This window comes from Nilaparvata lugens, chromosome 4 (assembly GCF_014356525.2).
Source record: "Nilaparvata lugens isolate BPH chromosome 4, ASM1435652v1, whole genome shotgun sequence".
NCBI classification, from domain to species: Eukaryota; Metazoa; Arthropoda; class Insecta; order Hemiptera; family Delphacidae; genus Nilaparvata; species Nilaparvata lugens.
In genome coordinates, this window is record NC_052507.1 from 18,982,169 (window position 1) to 19,004,777 (window position 22,609).

The 22,609-nt window shown below is 35.0% G+C and overlaps 1 protein-coding gene across 3 annotated transcripts; it reads right to left on the reverse strand.

The window, feature by feature from the left end:
* Nucleotides 1-1,478: 1,478 nt before the first annotated feature.
* LOC111047865 (E3 ubiquitin-protein ligase KCMF1) lies at nucleotides 1,479-22,353 on the reverse strand. 3 transcript variants are annotated; one of them, XM_039426861.1, is made up of 9 exons: nucleotides 21,940-22,353; nucleotides 17,568-17,735; nucleotides 16,214-16,353; nucleotides 13,929-14,045; nucleotides 11,997-12,106; nucleotides 9,698-9,899; nucleotides 6,695-6,894; nucleotides 5,751-5,995; nucleotides 1,479-3,845 (listed from the first exon to the last, which is right to left on the reverse strand). In XM_039426861.1, exons 1-9 carry the CDS (start codon nucleotides 21,953-21,955, stop codon nucleotides 3,535-3,537), a joined length of 1,509 nt encoding a protein of 502 aa, XP_039282795.1. In that variant the 5' UTR covers nucleotides 21,956-22,353; the 3' UTR covers nucleotides 1,479-3,534. The 3 variants fall into 3 exon arrangements, with proteins under 3 accessions (XP_039282795.1, XP_039282794.1, XP_039282797.1); XM_039426860.1 differs by having other exon boundaries at nucleotides 1,479-3,848; nucleotides 21,940-22,334; XM_039426863.1 differs by having other exon boundaries at nucleotides 1,479-3,848; nucleotides 13,941-14,045; nucleotides 21,940-22,332.
* Nucleotides 22,354-22,609: the final 256 nt, after the last annotated feature.

The following is a 22,609-nucleotide window of genomic DNA, read 5'->3' on the forward strand; positions in this document are numbered from 1 at the left end:
GAGATATCGTGTACACAGACACACATACAGACCAGCAATATCCAAAAACCACTTTTTTGGACTAAAGTAGGTTAAATTACGCTTTATCGCAAACCAACTGTGGATTAGGTATTCATATTGGTTTCTTCGGACTTTGCAGATGTGAAGCCTAGTGATAACATTTATATAGGTCCCTTTACATTACGCCTCCAAGTGTCCGAACAAGTCATGGGGCATTACACAGCTCTTATATTGGACTCTCAGAATGAATAGCTAGATTGAATATTGAGAACGGCTAGATTGTTTATTCCATGTTACTAGGGCCGCTAGCCGGGAAACCAAATTCGGTGGCAGGCTTATCGCCATCAATCCTGGTGTCTCATGACTGAAGTCCCAGCTTGCTCTACATTCAGTCTCTACCAGTAGATCTCTGGTGTCTCAGCTTGCTCTACATTTGGTCAATACCGGTGGTTCTCTGGTGTCCCGCTGGCTACAAAGCATGCTGACCTTATGTCTTACGGGCCATAGAAATTAATGAAATCAGCAAATCTTTAATTTTGGATGTGTCGCGTGTCGCTGATGTAGAAGTGTATAAGTACCCATGAGTAAAATCATTGTTAGCAAAAATACCAATAATTTGTGAATGACAAGAATAGAACCAAAAATAATCTTTGTTTTATCAAATTCTAAACTTTTACTACTACCACCATTACTTATAGAATGCAAAAAGTGCTTAGATTAATAAGGACCAGAGTGAACTGCTAAGGCGGATAGTAATTAAATAATTCAATTTATTCAACGATACTTAATAGTACAACCGCTATCATTCTATTATTAGTATTATGTACCGTAGGCATTTGGTAAAAACATTTCCAACAATTTAAATAGGTAGGTACCTAAATCCTTATTAAGAAGTAAAGCAAATTTTATTCCCATGTTTCGATGCAAAGTTAATTATAGTTGGTAGTAACAATGAGCATTTAAAAAAAAATTCAAATCAAGTTATTGAACATTTACGTTTTCTGGAATTACACTGCTGAAAAATTGTTAATCTTAAATTCATTTTATTCATCACATAGTCCTATATGAATATTTTTTTCTAATAAAGAAAGAGTATTAGAATATTTCAAAGAGGATGCGAAATTTGCTAGTATACTTTCTTATTATAAGTATACTGTCAACCTATATTATTGGTGTTCAAATTTAATACGGTACTCATGAAGGAATAATATTACTAATTGCTAATACTTAATGTATGCGAATAGATGAGTTGACAATAAAACTCAGCCGTATTATATAATAATTTATAAGGCATACGATGTCCCTTTGTGATTCTAATTTATTATAGTTCAATTGAAAATAATAATGTAATCACCAAATATTTCAAAAGACAAACATTTATATTCTTCAAATTTTCAAAATAATGCTATTTTTCTTGAAAACTGAGTTCAAGTAAACGAACTGTAAAAAAAGTTAGGGAATATTAATGAAAAATCTCAAATATCTCATAACTTTATTGAACAACAAATCTTGAGACATTGGTTTTAAGGTAAGAGTATGATTTAACGGTATTTCCATAACAATTTCATTTTTTGGTAAAAAAATGTACACACACCTTCAGAATTATAAATTAAATTCAATTTCAGTCCAATCCTATTTTCCGACCAACTTTGATGAATATAATAATATTACCAAAATAAACAAACCATCACTTTGAAAATTTGAACAATACACACCCGAGAATCTATACTGTTCAAAAATGTACAAATAAAATTTAAATCCAAGCTTTGATTTCGAATGATATTTACATGATGAAGTGTTGCTTAGGCCACCAAATTTGAAACGTGAATTCCAATTTCAAGGTCTAACTTATTTTAACCAAATTTTTACAAACATAAATAATTACTGTTTACTCCTCAACTAAACACAAATCAAAATCTCGAAACGATTACTTTTTAAATACACTTTAAAATTTACAAGATTGTACTGTACAGATGTCACTTTAAAGCCATAAATCTTTCAGCCTCTTATAACAGGCCCAGCAAAATTGTTTTCGCCTTCCTGTATTGTTCATGTACTTTCAAGCATTACAATCCTCAAACACACTTTGTAAGTTGAAGGATTTCTATTGACAATTTATACTACTCTCAGTCTAGTAAAAATATTAGTTTTTATATATAATATACATAGCACTTGAAGTGATAAAAAAATTAATAATTATTATAATAAGACAGAGATTTAAGATTGTAGAGAATGACGAGCCATGTTTTCCAGCGATGAGTAAAATTAGAGTAAAATATATCGAAGAAATTGGTTTGATACCATAGAGGCGGTACGTCTATATTACATTATCAGATTCAAACCAATATGCCTAGGGCCTAGGGCATAAAAACAAAAACCATTATTTGAGCTTGCCGCCTCATGTTCAAGTTCTGACACTGCTTCCAAGTTACTTTTCGCTAGGGTGACACCACCCATAACAAGTCACTTTCCAGAAGTCGAATATTTACCGGAAAACCGCCCAAATCAATTCATTCTCCGGCAACTCAACCTATTTCCGATCAGGGAGGTCAACCGCCAAACACAAGAAGACAAACACAACAACAATTTACGACGATTTATTACAATTAATCGAAATAAATACATTATTTCTATTTAAACACTAAATGATAATAAACCATTTTAAATATGTTTTATAATAATATATTATGATTGTATATAATGTGTTGTGAGAAGAAGAGCAATTAATATATAATAATATGGTTGAGAAGAGAATTTGGAGATGAAAAATAATAATGATTACAGAGAAGCTGGCGCACCGCGGGTTGTCGACTCGAGAACAGAAAAGTAGAGCGTCGGTCGTCGGTAAGGCATTCATGTCAAGTCGAGAGCGGGCGGGCTGAAGGGGGGTTAGGGCTAATGACTACAGAAAACAGTGTGGTCACGTGCCGGCAGCCGCCATTCATAACGCATACGCCATACAGTCACCGATACTAATTTTCGAGTTTCTCATATAATATGCATATTTTTCATGTGCAAATGACCGATAAAATTCTTGAAAATTAGTGTCAACTATGAGCGATGCCTGGTTACTTCCAGATGATTTATCCGATTGGTTTTTATACTTTTATTTATTCTGATGCTTTAGTATCGAGGCAATAAAGAATAGTACTATTTTTAATGTTCTCTTTTTCAAATCAGTAAGCATAGTAGGAAAAATGTAATATTTTTCAAATCGGTAAGGATAATTATTAAGCTTCTGATGACAAATAATACATTATAGATGAATTTTGTGTGATTCGGACTAGTAACTCCCACCAGCGGTAAGGACCTTTAACCTTTACTGGTGGTACCTAAGCAAGATATTTCTTTTTTTTATAACTAGTTAGTCAAGATTTTCAGTAATTATAATTTTCGATTAAGAAGAATTAAATTTGGACTAGTTTTTGTTTACGAAATTGTGGCAATTGAATGTTGATTTAGCCTTGTTTTAGGCGGCGAACAACTCGTGACACACTGTCAGCTAAGTCATGGTGAGCGGGGTGGTAGGGGGGACTAGAGTGAAGGCGGAGGCTCCGACGTGGGAACGGGTCGCACGGGTTTGCGACGGGGCGCGCCAACGGGGGCCAAAGGGGTGCTTTCACACCGGATGGTGCCCGTTCCAGTGGTGGGGGCACGTTGTCGGTTGGCCGCGGTCGCATGCGACTGCTGTTGATGTTGGTGCGGCGTTGTTGTCGACGTCGGCCTTGAGCCCGCTCCCGACGCCCCGCTTCCCGCGCCTCCACGCCCCCCTGTCACCACCCTCCGCAACGCGGCCGGCTCCCAGTCGGCGGTTGCTGCTGCTGCTGCGGCTGCTTTCGCTGCTCCTTCAATAAAACAACAAAAATAAACAATTAACAACAAAGAGAAAATAGAGTAGTTATAACCTTTGACAATTTTCATATTTTGGAAAAGACCATTATAGCTTCTCCTATAGTGAGGAGATATAATGTTATAATGGCAGTGTTTGATTAGCAATGGTATTGCTATCCTTGTCTGTCATTCGACAAAGCGGATAGCGCTATCTCTTTCTCGCTTTGCTCTGTTGCCACATCTTTTTTTAACAATGTAGAATTAATAATTAATTGACAAAATATTTCATCTTAATTATGTAAATTCATTATAGAATTGTAAGAAAATATAATACATTGCTTAATAAAATATAATTTATTATTTTAAACGAGAATGAACCGTTAATATTACATCTGCTACCGTCTATAGAAGGCATTGACAAGGCAGAGGTTCGGCTACGTTTTTCTCCTATCTTTCTCCACTACCATTATAACGTGGACCTCACTATAGCAGTACTTGAAATTTTGAATAATTCAAAAGATTATACTGACAAATTAATTGAAATTTTCTAGAAATTGTAAGCTCATTTTTGAATTTCACAAGAATTTTAATAACCTCTAAATCTCTAAATTAACAGATGCTTGTCTATGTACTATTGTTTGTTTTATTCTGTTTGTATAAATTAATTAGAATAAATGTCTTGTAAGGCGCCTTCTGCATACAAAACCATTGCGGTTTTCACAGTAAAGTTGTGGAACGCCAAATTTAATAAACAAATGAAGAGAATAGGCTAAAACAGAACCTTTGGTACTTCATCATGTTAACCCCCATCTTAGAATTGAGAATGCCAAATAGAAATTATTACTATACATATTGAACATTATTGGTATCCAAATATTGGTACCCATAGAAAAATAAAACAGTAGGCTAACATAATAATTGGAAGTAATAGCTGACTTTTCCAGAAAAACAAGATTGAGCTCTGGATGGGGAGTTCGAATAGGTATGACTTATTGACCGAGCGAAGTGAGGTCTAAGATTCAAGTCGACGGTTTGGCATTTCTCTTTATGTTTAGCATAGTATGTTGTTATGTTTGTTTATATGCTTATATGTTCCGCATTTACGGCGAAAAGCAGCAATAGATTTTCAAGAAATTTGAAAGGTATGTTCCTTTTTGAATTTCGCGTCGACGTATATATTATAAGGTTTTTTGAAATTTTGTAGTTTAAGGATAATATAGAAGGAAAAGGAGTCTCATTTGAACGCCAATATTACCATAGTATTCAGACTATAGAATAATTATTGATCATAAATCAGCTGTCGAGTGGATTATTAATTGGATGCAATGACGCACGCAATTAATATCTCAATGTAACTTGGTGAAAATCAGCTGTCGTGTGGACTATTAATAATTATTGCATTCAATGAGGCGTGCAATTGATAAATCGAAATAGCATAGTATTTTCTCCCGACTTCTCTCTGATTTCCACTCGGTAAGCTTTCAATGATTGTAGCATAGTTGTTTACAACAAATTATTAGCATTGTCGGCACAACAACTCAAACAGCCATTAGTTGTTTACACACCAATATCTCGCCGACACGACAGGACAGGACATAATTTACTCTGATTGACAGTATTGAGGAGGCTGTGTTTTATAACTGCGCGAGGTCTACTGTTCACAGAACTACTAGTAAGTAAGAAGCTACTGTAAGACGAGAAAACAACTTATAGAGAAAAAACACACGTATGATACTGATACAAGAATAATAAGGAACTTTTACAGAAAAAGAAAAAGTACTGATTCTTACAGATCTTCTCGACAACACTCATCCGATTAACCATTCACGAGTAAATACTCATGTTGATACAATTAACCAAATAAAAAATCTAAAAAAATTGAAAGTAACAAAATAATTTTATAGGAAACAAATGAGTACCTTGCTGCTGCTGCTGTTGTTGTTGTTGTTGCTGTTGGGTGGAGGGTTGTTGAGTCTGTTGCAGTGTGAGTGGCGTGTTGGTGGCGGCGACCGGCGACTGGTGGCTGGCCACTCGCCTCGTGTGGCTAGTCGCCTCCTCCTCACACAGAGTGGTCAGCACCAGCTCCTGCACAAACAGGCTGCGATCGGCACGCTCGCGTTCCGCCAACTGCAGTTCTGCGTCCGTCAGGCTAACGTCCATGCAACTAGAAAAACACAATAACAAATAAAGTACACGATGTTTATAGATGTACATTGAAACACCGATAAAATACTAGTTTCTTTGTCGAATCAATGAGGTATGCGTTCCGAACAACTATAAAGCGATTATTTAGAGGATTCATCTCAAGTATTCACCACCAGTCCAATGGCAGCCAGTATCTGACCCTTGTCATATCTTAGCGATTAGATGTTAAATCCTTTGCTGGTCTCGTGCAAATGTTTAAATGTTACTATTGTTCTTTCTTTTGGAGAGATGTAGAGTTTATTTGAGTGTAGATTTTGGTGTGATAAGATATGATAATCTGGAGTAATAATCTGCATCCAACTAAAACATTGCTAACTTTGCTTTGGATCACTGACTGCTTTGATAAGATTTATTGATGTACACAAATTATAAAGGCTTTGCTCTCTAACAACACATAAAATAACAAATCAAAACATCCGTTTAAATAACACGGTTTGGTGAATACTACAGCTGGAATATGAAACTGTCTGTATGCACAGTCCAAGTAATTTATGAGAGATTTGTGTTTTCTGGCAACACATGAATTAACAATTCATTACATCCATATGAATATAAAGGTTCCGGTGAATATTACAGCTGAAATATGACTCGATCTGTATGCATAGTTCAAGTTTGAAACGAATATGATAATCTGAAGGTTGAAACTTGTAAAATGTACCTGGACAACAAGAGCTGCGAATTGCTATGAGATGAGGACTGTGAGTGGGAAGCCCCCTCCGTCTGCCCCCCTGTCGTCGAGTGCAAAGGCACACTGGAGGCGGCTCCGCCCCCCGATCCACCACTCCCGCCCCCGCCACCGCTACCGCCCCCGCTCTGCGTCTGCCGACGCGGCAGTCGTTCCAGCTGTTGCCTGGCCGCCTAAAAAAACAACGCAACATTTTCACTCAATATTAAATAAAAGAAATAATTGCGAATTGACTCAAGAATATAGCTTTGATAATTTATCAACTATTTTGTAAATAATAAGTTATAGGAAACTCAAACCTCAGTAATATATTAATATTAAACACAGTACCAGTAGTGCTAGAGCTACTATTCAAGGGTACTAGTTCTTTCAAAAGTCTTATTGATTAAACTTTTTACTAGTTAACAATTACATTTAATATATTACATTCCAATATATCTAGAATGTTTACTTTAAATTGGAGATGCAGTTATGGGGAAATATTGTGTTGATAAAAATGTGTGTACAACATGTTTATTGTGATATTTCATAGAATATTCTAAGAGTAATTTTACAAGCTGGGATGGTGGATTTGATTATAAGAGAGATAAATCGGTATTTCCAATCTGATGACTCAATCATAGACAACAAATGAATAGGAAAGCCTGAAATGCCCCAAAGCATTCAAAATCTATGAAATTACACAGATCTTACAAAATATTCTATTATCGAATTTTAAATCTTATTAAATTGTAATTTTTAAAACTTAGAAGGCATTCTAGAATGCTCAGTCAATGTACATTTTATAACTAATACAAAATTAGATAAAATATCAATTTATTAGAATTAAAATATTCATCCAATCACTAAAGAATAATGAAAGCCAACCTACTCAACTAGGAAAAATACTTTTTAGCATACTTTTTTGTAAAATATAATAGAAAACTATTATTATTGCTGCAGGTAAAAGTCTTTTTGGTTTTACAGAATTTTGTTTAATTTTAAAGCTTTAATAACTTTGGTGTAAGCTGTAAACTCAGCTTAATAAGTATATAAATCCTAACCACATAATAAGAATGATCAATAAGCATTAATTACCGAGCTGGAGCTTTTTGAGCATAAAAATGAATACTTACAAGATAATCAAAGATTGCTAGCTCAAGTGCTTCAAAAGTCATTGAGGCTTTTCAAAATCAACTTTTACTTAAAAAAATGTCTAAAATTTGTACTGAGCTCTAATAAAACATCAATGTGGCAGTCATTTCCGATGCAGGCGTGCAGTAGTTTGGCTGCTGTTACCGAACAGCGGTTTCTATCCTAATCATAGTTGTATGATCTGTAATTTATTGTATTCTATAATATTATAAAGGAAGAAATTGCCTTGTACATATATGGAATAGGGAATAAACAATTGACGCATCATCATGCCTGAACTACTGAACTGATTAACTTGAAATTTTGCATAAAGATTCTTTATTTACCGAGGATGATTATAGGTCTAATTTCATTCTTATTAATCAATCAATTTTAATTTAACAATTGAAACAAATTTATTCATAAATTTGTGATTCAAAATTTACGCAACGATAAAAGCCCAACTAAACAGAGTTTTCTCCAAATGATTCCGTGACATTATTGGTAGCACGTACCACGGTATTTAGATGAAAACGGTAGGGGTCATGAAATGTGTGCGCAGTGGCCAGCCAGCTAGATTGCGTCACCGCCACCAACCGAGGCTTTCAACACCTATTGGCAATTTACGAAACTTTTTTGTTAAAAACAGGTGATTGGATATAAAATGACGTCAGCGACACCGGAAATTCAGTACGAACATGCGCGTGACACCTACCGTCTTCTTCTATATACCGTGGCACGTACTACCATGAATGATTGATCCATGAATAAAAGATTGCGGGTTCTAGACCGTTCCAACTCTTTTTTGTTGAGTATTTCCAACTCTGAGAAGATTATCCACGTGATTTTGACAAAATAATAAAATTATTCTTTTTTTATGTTTCCTGGGCATGAGGGGATTGCATTCAACAACGCAAAATTTTCCCCAGTACAAAGCACGAGTTACCTGCTAACCAGATATAAAATAAATAAACACTGCTCGCCTGTCAATCGAATGGAACATTACATTAGTGGCTGTCCATCCAGTAGAAATGTTGTTGCATAGTTATATCACAGAATACATACAGAATGGAAAATATCAATCAAACCCCTATCCAACCAATGCTTTTTACATGTCGCCAATACTTGAGTGCACCAAGACCACGCCATCTACCTGCTATCCGGGTCTTTTGATTGACTCGCAGCATTGAACGAGACAGTAAAGTCAAATCCCGGATCAGTAAAGTCATCCGAACCTCCCATCTATACTATTACAATGCTGAACTTTCTTCCAAGATGGCGGATTTTTGAACGAGACAGTAAAGTCAAATCCCGGATCAGTAAAGTCATCCGAACCTCCCATCTATACTATTACAATGCTGAACTTTCTTCCAAGATGGCGGATACTAACCGACTTTCCATTCTGTATCGTATTCTGTGGTTATAATTATGATCTGTAATATTATTGTATTCTATAATAAGCTTATTATAAAGGAAGTTATTGCCTTATACATTAATAAAAACAATATAAAAACTTCTAATACCCTTTATTGAAAAAATTTAACGACTAGTTCTGTCTGTCGAAACTAGTCGTTAAAATATTTCAAAGTTTTTAATAAAGGGTACTACAAGTTTTTATTAATTTGAACAAAAGTAGCCCAAATAAGTAAAGTGTTTTTATGAAATGCCTTATACATATACGGAATAGGAAATACACGATTGACGCCATAATGTCGGAGCTACTAAACTGATTAACTTGAAATTTGGTATAAAGATTCTCAATTTAACGATGATGGTTACAGACCTATTTTCATTCTTATCTTGAATGGACTTTTACATTAGTGGCTGTCCTTATGTAGTAGTATTGTTGCATAGGATACATACCCGAACCTGCTGGCGTTCCAGTTGCAACTGCATCTGCAGCTGCTGCAGCTGAGAGGGGGTGGTCGACCCCTGGCTGCCGCCCCTTCCACCGCTCCCCGCAGCCGCAGTTCGGCGCACTCCCGACAGCTGCGACAGCAGCTCTGCGATCGGGTCGACGGCGTCGCGCGACGAGGGCGACAGAGACGCCGAAAGCCCTGTCGTACTGCGCAAACATTCACATTATCAAATCAATTCATTTCCCACAATGTTACATACTCCACTCCACTTAGGCTCAACTCACACTTACGCGACTCAGGTCGAGAAGAGACTCGACTCTAGTCGAGACCATGGTTTTCAAATGGTGACAGTCGCGGAGACTAGAATCGACTGGTCTGAGTGTCACTACTTGGAAACACATGCTCTCGACTGAGTCGAGTCGAGTCTCGACCTGAGTTGCGTAAGTGTGAGTTGAGCCTTAGAGTACAATAAGATATAAAAGAAACCCTCTACAAGACTACAGGTCTTTGTGTAGGAGGGAGTAAAGATGATATATTCAATCCTCAAATCAATCATACAGTATGTCTACAAACTAATAATAAACTCCTTTCAATGAAATTCACATCAATGTAAATGATGGAACTGAAATAATTGGAACTCAGTGGAAGAATGATTTCGCCTTTCTAAACTAAGAATGATTTCGCCTTCAATGATAACAGTATTTGGGGTATTCTCATATTCACAATGGTTCTTTAACTAGCTTAGCTTGACCGATATTCAATAATATAGGACTGATTGTAAATCAACTATTTCATTCCAACCGATCACCTACGTTAAAAAGCAAATTCGTATGCCTTTTGTTGGTGAAGAATCACGGGAAGGTCCGTCCATTCAAACCTCAATAAGTAAGTTTGAGCTGTCAAAGGGCCTCACAACTGTCATAATTCAGCCGGAACCGAAATTTAACGTGTCCATCCGATAACACGAGAGGGGCTTGGCTGAAAACATTTGGTCATAGCTGTAACCTCTAGGTTGCTATGCAAAAACCTTTTTCACAATCACTAGCCCACGGACCACTTCATCGCCTACGTTCAAAGAGGACTTTAAACCTAGCTCCGCAGTGCAGGATGGTTGCCTGGCTGACTCAGACTACGCGCAAAGACAAAGACAGCAAATAACAGCGTTGCTGGGAGTGCGAACGACCGCAGTGGCCTACACACACACATACAAGGTCGGCATGGCTGCGCCTAGTGGACAGACGAAAGATCAATCCAGTCGGTTATTTGATCCCTGCAGCCAGGATCAGCCAAGCAGCCGAAACAAAGAACAATGGAGTGGCGGTCTCATTCGCGTTCATCAGCAGTTTTCTTTCTCAGGATTGTTTTGGTTTTGTGATACCTATAATCAATAACTCCAGTCACCAGTAAAACATTTTCGGAAACGTGATTTACTACCATATTAATGACTTTTAATAATGCTTTTTAATTATTAAAAAAAAATTGCTGACATTCTGAGCCTTCTTGCTAAACTTAGGGTCGCTGAGAACGAATCTGCAATCAGAATTTCTCTATCATGAATAATAACGAAAAACCCCAGCTGCTGATCATCCGGCAACCTTTACCAGTCATACTGCAATGCTGCCAAAACACTTCCAGTTCAGACACACATCTCAAATGACAACAAGGCCAAGCTGTGAGAAACCATCCTGCGCTGCGGCGATATGTTTAAGGCGGATTCCCACATATCAGAATCAGAGAACGTGTCCAATACAGAGAGCATATTATTCCCATAAGTTTAATAGGACTATTCATAGTCGCTCAGCCGTGCTGAGTGGGAGTAGTATCACTAAAACTCATGGGATCTACACCGGTCACTGATTCTCATATGTGGAAATTCGCCTTGATTAATGTATATTAAATAGTTGATCGAATTCATGTCTTATTATATTTTGAGTTATCGGACATATTGCAATGGTTAACCATTTTGTTATTTCTATCACTCCGTTCATCTATAAACGTTTTTAAAAATTACTTCAGTTGATTACTTTGTTAGGCCCGCCGCAGCGTGGGTCTACGCTAATCCACGGAAAGCAGCCCACGCCGTGGGTGTTTTGTAAACCATTGCTAGGCTTCTCCAGACATCTGTGTAATGATAATAATACATGCAATGAATAATCCACTTGTCAGCTGATTTATTATGAATAATTCTATAGCAATGATTTACATAACATCCCACGTCGTGGGTTGCTTTTCGTGGATTAGCGTGGGTCTACTTTGCGGCGGGCCTTAATGCCCCCTCAAAGAAAATCTCAAAGTGTACTTACTTGAAGTGCATGTTGGACGCTCGTGGCCTAGCCCTGGAAGATCCACCAACTCCCCTGGCAGTATGGTGCGGTATTCTCCTTACGGCATGCCGAGATCCTGTCGGTTCGTCGTGTGTCTGGTTAAGGAACATGCTTCCCAATTTAGATCACGTTAAATTGATTAAAACGATTCACATGCTCATATACAACAACCAACTAACTGTACGGTCATTTCATGTATTAGGAAATTATATATTTTTTAATTATTTTATTAAATCTTATTATAATTTTAGTGTCAGTATTCAATAGGCCTACAGAGTTTTCAATGGAATAATTATTAAGAAAGGTTTCAAGTATTGGCAGTCTTCACAGACATCGATTTCTCGCTGACAAGACCAGCGAATGGCTGTTTTCACACTTACCGAATGTCAACCGACTTAAATTTATCGACTGACACTCAGAATTGTCCTCCAGCTGATTCTCAGCCAATTGAAAGACAAGTATTGGGCAGTATTTGGGCAAGTACCTGAGTATTGGGCAATAAATGTCAGCCGACAATCGCACAACATTCTGGGTGTTATGTCGGAATATTGGTTCATTCGGAAGAATCAATACTCCTTATTTCAGGATTCAAAAACTCACTTTTGAAAGTTTTCGTTTGTGCGTAAACTTCCGACGTCGACGACGACAGGCATTGTTGTCTGATGACATCCATATTGTCCAAATTTCAAATGTGCTAAAACAGCTGATCGTTATTTGTGTTTACTATCTAAGAATCAGAACATTTCGAACACTATCAACCTATTGCCATTTGAAAGTATAAACGTAACATCATCCTTTAAAATATAATTAAAAAGAAACTTTTAGGTTATTTAGACAAATTGAAATCTACCCAATCTGAGATCCTCACCCTGTCGTGGTCGACAACGGCATTTACGCACAAACCAAAACCCACCTTAAGCGGGTCGATATTCCCATAGAAATTACACGAATGCACTATACTACAAAGCTTCATACTAGTCAACAATATTTATCACAAAAAATGACCGTACCATGGTTTGTTTTGTTTGAATTAACAATACTTGAAGATTTGTCACCTTCAACCTTGAACCCATAAATTTAGAGCCCAACATACAGAATCAGTTTCATTAAACATACATCAGTTTGACTAAATTGTACATTAGGTTACTTTCAAATTGTGTTTATTTCAGAACTAAATATAATTTTTAAAATCATTAATACAAGTGCATCAGATGTTATAGATCTTCCTGTAAAGGCAGATTCCTTGCCACGCTATCAGTGGCAAGTACAGTGAAAAAACAATCCGCATGGATTTAAGGGGAATAATATCTGTACTGTACAAGTTTACTAATACTGATATGTGGGAAAACTCCTCAAGTTTACTTCTCAAACTATGTATATTGCCATACTGAAATCTATAGCTACATTAATACAGATTAATGACACGTAAGGCTGACCACTAACGGTAGAACAAGCATGATAAACATGCATAATTCCCATGACGTCATATATTTTTGCGTCATCACAGCGAAAGGCTTCGTCCAACATTTTTAGAGGTTGGGTTTTTGTATGTCACATTTGTTGTTGTTTATTTTTCTTCGCTGCTCTATTTGATGTTAAATTATTTTTCTATTATAAATTCTAATTTTCTAGTGGCTTATTCATTGTTTATTTTATGTTAGAAGCCTCTTGCTGATGACAAAACATGCATGATGGAAAGGTGTGTGTGTGTGTGCGTGATAAATGTACATGAATGTTCTCCCGTTAGTAGCCAGCCAAACAAATCGTCCGATAGAAAAAACGACCTGTATGTTGGGTGTCGAATTAATTTCTTCACTTAATTCACTTGGTAACATTCGTCACAAAGAGTGCACCAAAGAAAGGAAGGAAGGAGTGAGTGTGGCATAGCATAGATAGCATGACAAAGGATATCAGAAAGGATATGAGATCCCTGGGGCTGTTTCGATGCTCGAGTGTGAGGTGGCTGGCAAAGTCCTCTGTCACCAGGTTCGGCTCGCCGCCTGGCAGTGCCGCACACACTGGACACACCTACAACAAACACGCAACTTAATGACCATCTAAAAAAAAAAAATTCTACCTATATATAAACGTGTATTATTTAGAAAATACTATGCTTAGGTTTAGTACTAAGAGTTATTAAATCGAATGAACCATTAAATCTAGATTCAATATAAATTTAATAGTTCATTCGATTTTATTTGATTCTATATATCTTTGAGAAACCCGACCTCAGAATCATAGGAAATAGGTAGACAAAAAGGAGCTATTTAACAAAATATCAGAAGTTCTGTAGAGTTGGAAAAAATTACTCCACTAACAAATTATTATCATAACATCATGTTCTAATAGCCATCTACAGTGTAAGAGAGCCTTTTTTTAGTTCACATGAATTCAAATATTTATGAAACAGGCCCTAGAGAAGACGAGTGAAGAGAATTCAAGATGACAGTGATGAGAAATACGGTACCAAGACTTCTTAGTAAGAAACATACATACTATTATTATAAAAAAAGCTTTTTCTTCGAAACTTAACTGTCTCGCTCCAAAATATGGAAGTTAGATAAGATTTTAAACTGATTTTGATAATATTAGGCAGAATTCTACTGATTATTGACCAGCCCACAAGCTACAGAAATATCATAACGAGATGGCCCCTGGATTTCATTGTTAAAAATGTCAGTCAGGAATCATGAGTTATCTGTAGAAAACTTGCTAGGTAATGTATTATTGGGCTTGTATAATGCGTAGGTAGCTCAAAATCTGCAGATATGTCTTTCAAGAAGAATTTTAATAGAATGTTTGATAGTCTGAAGACTGACCTTTGATCGAGATTAAACAAACTAAATTAAAAACAATTCAAATATTAAGAAACTATTCAACAAAATATCAGAAGTTCTGTAGAGTTGCGAAAAAATTACTCCACTAACAAATTATTATTATGATGTGATTCATGATTTGTGATTGAAAACAATTAAAAACAATGCTGGGTTGAAATACCTGGGATCAAGCTTAGTAGCTCAGTAGAAGAAGCATATAGTAAGGTCCATGTTATTATGGCAGTGAAGAAATATAGGAGAAAAACGTTGCCAAGTCTCTCCATTTTGCCACTGAGTGTACACAGCTGTTACTCAATTCATCCCATTAAATTTGATCTAATAATAATTATCATTTCCTTGATAAAATAATCAATTTAATGTCAAATTAATCAAGAAAATATATTTTTTCATAATTTGATTCAAAAATTTGCTTTCATAACTAAAATCAGATCTTTATTTTTACACAAACCTGAAATGGCTGCTAATTTAAAAAGCTGTGATACACCGATCTGAATTTCAAAACAACAGGAATTAAATTATTTGGTAGGTATTATATTCCAATTTATTTCAAAAATGATAGAAAAATAGAAATCCTTTTTAAAATAAGTAATTTCAATGGAAATAATTCTGAAATAACCTTTCAATATTATTTTTACCGGTATGAGTAGGTCTAACCTAAACGTGTAGGCTAACTGAAGCATGGATAAAGTCTAGGATGGTTAGTTATCAACTTCTAAAATGTCATTTAAGGTATTTTTATTTGTGTTTCTTATACAGTAATGTCTAAAAATGATTTCATTGTTTCAAAAATACATTTTAAATCAATTAGGCTATACGACTTGTGTACCAAAGTATTTTGATATAATGAAGAAAAAAAATGGCGGCTGAGTTACTTTTTTACAGTCACTGTCAAAAGTAAAAATAAAATATTCTGGCAAACTGTCAACATTGCAAAGCTAGAGAGAGATAGCGCGCTATCTGTTTTGTTTCATGATATAAAAGGACAGGAACAGCATTGTCAATAGTATACTGCCATTATAACGTGGGCCTCACTGTAGAGTAAAGGTAGCATTGGAAGATATAGCATGGTAGGCCTATAGGGCGCTTATGTTGCAAATTTCACTCTCAACTCAAGCCGATAAGTTCATTTTCGTGAAGCTATGTGCCGCTGGAAGTCTTTCATAGTGTGCCGTTCTTACTCTCACCCCAACAAAACAGTAATAATAGATAGTAGTCGACAGTAATCGGATTGAAATTTGGAACATAAACAAACCATACCATGTGATTGATATCTTCTTATGCTATCTTTTCTCTTTGGTAGAATATACTATTGTCCCAGTTTGCATGGTGCTTGACCCAGCACAATAGTTTGGTACTTACAACTTCGTAAGACGTTTCTGAATGATCAGACGAGACATGCTCTTGCAATGCGGCGTCTGTAAATCCCATTTTGCCACAGTAAGGACAGGTGAATGCCTGAGGATCCTCGACTGTCAATCCTTCGCCTCCATAAAAAAGATCTGCAAAAGGAAACGAGCTAATATTAAAATCATGTTCAATGCTAATACAATCTCAAATACAAAAGATGTTTCGAAAAAGCATTGCTTCAATAGCATAGCGGCCTTCTTGAAACAACAACCATAATTATAACAAGTGTCAATGTTCAAAGAGAGTTACGTGAAGAGAATACGTCGAGAGTATTCAAAGTATTGTAACTGTGTTATTTTTCTTGTTCTGCAATTCTTCAAAGTGTGGATGAATTCTCCAGTGTAGAGTGTGGACACCACTGATTGGTTTATAAGAGAAGAGATTTATAAGAGCAAGACTCACCAAACTTCTTCGGCTTGTTTATTATTGATAGTACATAGTTCAGTCACGAAAATAGAGTTGGCTGTTGAATAGAATGTATGATTGGCTGCCTGTCAGTAAAAGTAAATTCGTATGGCTTTTGTTGGTGGGAAGTCCATTACGGGAAGGTTCTACCTAATCTGAATATATAATTCAGGCCGTCAATGGGCTTTACAACTAACATACTTTAGCCGTGACCGACTGTTTAATGTGCCCATTCGGGAGTGACTTGTCAAAAACGTTTTGTCAGTTAGTGCAGATTGCATGAAGAACAGAGCGCATACACAAAACTCTATTCCTCTAACGCCACTGCACTTCGAACCATAATTAGTAGCTGAGCTATCAATGTGAAGTAGTAGTGACTTGGTCCGGCCATTAACGATACTGCAGGCATGTCAAGCACGCTTGTATAAGTTTTTTTGTGTCATCGGCGAAAGGTGCAAGCGAAAACTGCTGTTTAAACTTGAGGTTATGCTTTTATGTCCAAGATTATTTGCTGTTTATTTTCTCTTTGCAGCTCTATTGAGGTTGAATTATTTTTGTTCTTCGCTGCTCTATTTGAGGTAAAATTAATTTTGTAACATAATAATTTGTAATTTTCATGTGGTTTATTCGTTTTTAGTGGTGATTAACTTCATGATAGAAACTGTTGAAGTTGTTTCGACGGATGTGGACATCATATCTTTAGTCGTTAGTGTGCTCTTTCAGGTCAGGTTTGCTTATACAAGCGTGCTTGACATTCCTACAGTATCGTTAGTTAGTAGTTGGTCTTACCGAAACAGGGTGACAATTGACACAATCAATGTGGAGTGGTGGTGACTTACCGAAATCGTTACGTGTGAAATGTGACAATTGACACAACCAATGCGAAGTAGTGGTGACTTACCGAAATCGTTACGTGTGAGAATGCACTGCATGGGATGTTCGGTGGTGTGTCTCGTAGTGGTAGCTCCACCTTCATAGCACGTGGCGCACAGATCATAGTCGTAGCAGATCAAGCACTTGAAGCGGCGACCTCGGAAGTTGCCGTTCAAACACGAATCGCAACTGACACCTGCAACCACATCAGCATTACATTATAGTATATGATAATTACTAACACAGTAACAACAATATTATTCATTATTATAAAATAAGCATATTATAAATAAGTATTATACATTACAAGTTATTTCTATAGTTATTAAATGCTGACTTTATAAATAAGAGGCCCAGGTTCGTTTCCCGGCCCGGGCAAGATATTTTTCTCGGGCCCCTCCCGTGTTTCGGATGGACACTTAAGGCGTCTGTTCCGGCTGCATAAAACAATCGTTAGGTCACGTCAAAAGCCTTGAAAACTCTGACACTAGACCTGAGCCAGCCAAGTTACTCGCTAAATTATTCAATTTATTGAAAACACACAAAACAAAATAACAAGGAATTACAAAACAAATAAAATACATTAAAATGTTACAAATATTAAAAAAACACGTTTTATTAGCTGATTGTAATTATTACTATAGCTATCAAATCTAAAAACAAATGAGCTATTTTTTTGAACCTAAGGGTGGTTACTAACGACAGAATTAGTGTTTTGAACATGTGTGCTCAGTATACATGGTGCGTCATCAACGAAAGGCTTCAATCAACATTTTTTAGGTTAGGTTTTGTTCTTCGATTTTTAGTTGTTTTTTCTCCGTTGTTGTTCTGTTTGAGGTTGATTTATTTTTGTAGACTATCATTAAAATTTGTACTTTTTATTAATTTTGTGGTTTATTATTTATTGTTATTGGTTCTTTATTTCATGTGAGTAGCTGCTGTCAAATAGCTGTTTTTTGTTGGAAGCCTTTCGCTGATGACACAACTTGCGTGACGAGCATGGGTGGCACTCACACATGTTCAACACACGTATAAAGTCGTTAGTGATCACCCTTAAAAACTAATTAAGTTATATATTATAAAATGAATTTCAGGTTATTAGTTGAAGAACCATTCCATGATAATAGAAATACGATGCAATTTGATGAGTCAACGTACCCTAGTCGTCTGTAGCATTGCATTTTCAATCTGTCATCGCTATTATAGGTTATTGGTAAGATAAGAGAACATTCCCTCAAACACAATGATTATCTTTCATCATCCTTTACCTTATGACTCACATACAAGTCACAGTAATTTCGTTCAATTTTTGTGATGGATGATGATAATACAAACAGTATTATTTTGTTGAAAACATTCAAGTTTTTTACTGGATTGGATTAGATTTCTGTCAAGTCGCCTTCCTCCAGTGAATTAAGTGACTCTTATCGTAATAAATTTACAATTCAATTGCATAAATTAATGATTCATGCTAAATACTCATAGAAATCCAGATAACAAAGGCCTACATTTCATTGTATTATCATTTTATATCACAAATCATTCATAGCAAGCCTTAAAATTTTAAATACTCCAAATAAACGGAGTTGTTTCTAGGAATTAGAGTAAGATTACTCAGAGTTAGAATTGGAGTTATAATGGAATTACAAACTGTCTTCTGTAGCTGCAGTTCGACGAATCTGTTAGGTATTCACAGAGTACAAGATTTAACTACATTACTTCACTTAGATGAATTTTAAGTAGACAGATTTAATGAGTAATACCATAGCCACCTCTAATAAAAGGCCCCGGTCTACAATATTGCAACGTCGCAGTGTAGGCCTAGAATCTAATACATGATTGGTGGAAAATATCAGCTGGTATATTTTTAAATCTTTTTCACCAATCATGTATTAGATTCTAGGCCTACAATGCGACGTTGCAATATCGTAGGCCGGGGCCTTTTATTAGAGGTGGCTATGGTAATACATGAATACATAAATAACTGCTTGCAAATGAAATTCAAAACTATTTTGCCTATTTTTGAGTTCACTAATGGATTAATTTATTCAGTTTGAATGGAAATAAGAGATGTAAACACAAGTAAGGAGTAGTGTTTACGAAGATAGTCAAATTTAAATTATAAATCAACATCCATCGCGCAAAGATATTGTTGGGAGAAATTATTTTTAAGTGAGAATAATTTTCTGGTAATTACTGAATAGTGAAATTCGTGATTAATATAATAGCCTAGAGCATTTGATGCAAGGAATTGGAAATTCAATTGAATTTTCATAACATTAAGAATAAAAAAGATTCATAATATAATTATTATATCCAATAAAATGGTGGGAATGTAATGATTGTTATGAAACACACTTTTAGATTTTTAATGGTTAGGCCTAATTGAAAACCTATATCATAGATTGAAAAATATAAAACGCAGATCTACAAGAAATTTTAATCCTCAAAAGTATACTATTTATTCTCTTTACTATACTGTAGATGGTACGGTAGTGATTCATTCAAATGTGAGAAAAAACAAAAACAAAATATAAGAAAGTCATCAAACAATTAGAATTCATTTCAATGCTAACTGAACTATTTGGCAAGCAGCCAAGTAGTTGGTCAGATTCTAATATAAACTGTTGAATAGTGTAGCTTTCAACATTTTAATAACAAAGAAAGTTTATTAATTCACAAATGAACAATTACAATATTAACATACCGTAATGAGAGTATATTTTGCCTATTAATAAGTGAGAATATATAAAATTTGTTTTTATAAAACTGTTCAAAAACTAGGTCTTTCTCTAACGGAAGTCGAAGAAGGAAAAAAATAAATTATTAACTGATTATCACTGAGATGTATTGCATAGCAATTTAGAAGGAGGGCTATTTTAAAAGCAAACTAAGATATATATGATAAACGAAAAGAACCTTGAAACAAAAAGTTTACCAGAACTAAAATAACTTTTAGTAGAAAACATATTTCTCATAAGTAACTTAGCAAGTGTTGACACAATATAGTAATTTAATTCATGAATTTAGTTGGTATTCAGTGACATGATAATAAACAATCTTTTGACAGATACAGTAGTTAGCTCCTGCTCTAAATATAACTGACCTACTGATGCAACAATCAAAACATCATGACTTGAGCGTATGTTTTTTATTAATATATTACTTACGTTAACAAAGGAAGTTACATTATGTTGGCTCAGTTAGCCTATAAAATGTCTGTTAAGACGTTGGCTATAACGGTTTGTATTAAACAGTTCAAGATGATTTTGATAAATTTGGCTGACAATTTACTGATAAGTTATCCAGATAAAAATTTTAATTAAAAACTTTAGTATTTGTTGTAGGATATCTACAAACGAGACGATGGAGATATAATGATTAATATTAAGGGCTTAGGAGGATAAGAGCTACATGAAGGTAGCTTACTGTACCTAACCTCTTGTTACAAAGATAAACTCTGCAGTCTTTTTTTTGTTATAAATGGAATTCTATAAAATCTGAAAGCTTTAGAATTAGAATAGAGGTAACATAGCCTATAACGTTCTAAATCATGAAGCTGAAGAATAATATAGCCTAAACAAGGGCTAATTATACCGTAAAAATGAGGTTTAAAACTCTATTAAATTTTCTAAGAAAACATAACTTCATTTTGAAGATAAGATTGATGGATAAAAGACGAAGTTTTTTTAATTAAATAAAAAGATCACAAACTAAATTGAATTAGGCTACTGTTATTGACAGATAATTAAGAATATCTTAAATTGTTTTAAAAAAAGTTTTCTTAATTCTTTTGACCAGTTAAACGAATTTTTATCAATATTAAGTATTCATGAATTGAATTAAGCAAGATTGCATGTCTTTGGTCAAAAATGTTATTTATTTATAATTTTTTTATTCTAATGACAAATCAAGTATTCTATAGATTAAAATTGATATTAGATGATTTAAAACAGGTTTGTCATTGAAATAAAATTAAATTATACGTAGTATTTTTCCAAGTTATTGACTGGACTATATTTGGGCATTCAGTTGAACGTATATAACTATCATTAGGTTATTGTTCAATGACACAAGTATATAAAATAGAAAGTAATTAATCACAACTTATATTGAATGACAAAGTGTAAGGACAAGGCGTATACGTGGGCTTGAAGTTAATAAACAAATCATAATTTTCACTTCAAAACATAATGAAAGTACGGTATAGGCTATGCATCTACAATGGGAAAAGCAGACGTTACAGTTATGTAAATTAAAATCAATAATGTTTTTGATCAAGTCAGTGAATCATAACAGAAGACTGAGTTGCCATTGTGTATTAATTTGATAGACACAGTTAAACTTAGTGATCAACCCAGTTTTTCGTCAAAATCAGCCATTCATAGGCCATTACTTACCTTCATGTCGAGACATTTCACCCTGTTCTATTTTGCTTCAATAGGAACACTGCACCCAAGTCTTTACACCAGTAAACAATTGTTAAAATATATTCAACATTGAGCAACAAAAAAATGGATCAATACTTAAATAAAGACACGTTAATTTCTAATAAATACATTTTCTGTTCGTAAATGTCGGCAGCAAGTCAACGATCTGAGGTAACCCAACCAGAACCCAACTAGACGATAATGACGTCACAGTCACAGTATCAGAATCATTGCTGTAGTTAAAATCAACATGAATACGCAAATTTCATCAAATACATTCAAAAATAAAATTATTCAATTAATTCAATACTTTTAATGGTATACTACAAATTTAGAAGATGATCTGACACGAAAACGTGTGTATTGTACTGGATGTAATTATCTCCTTCAAAGAAATTGATTGAACATTGAAGTACTACCATGACCTGGTTAAGCTTTTGAATTGATTGAAACATTCATTCACAAAAAAATTCACATAAAAAGATAATAAAATATTTTATAGACGATTTTTTACTAAATTTTTTGATTTAGATATCAAATTTGCAATTTTTTCTGTCTATGTTTTGTAACGTTGGTCGTACTGTAAACTTGTAAGTCAGCTGACAAATTTCATCAGCTGATTTGACAGACGCAAGATGGG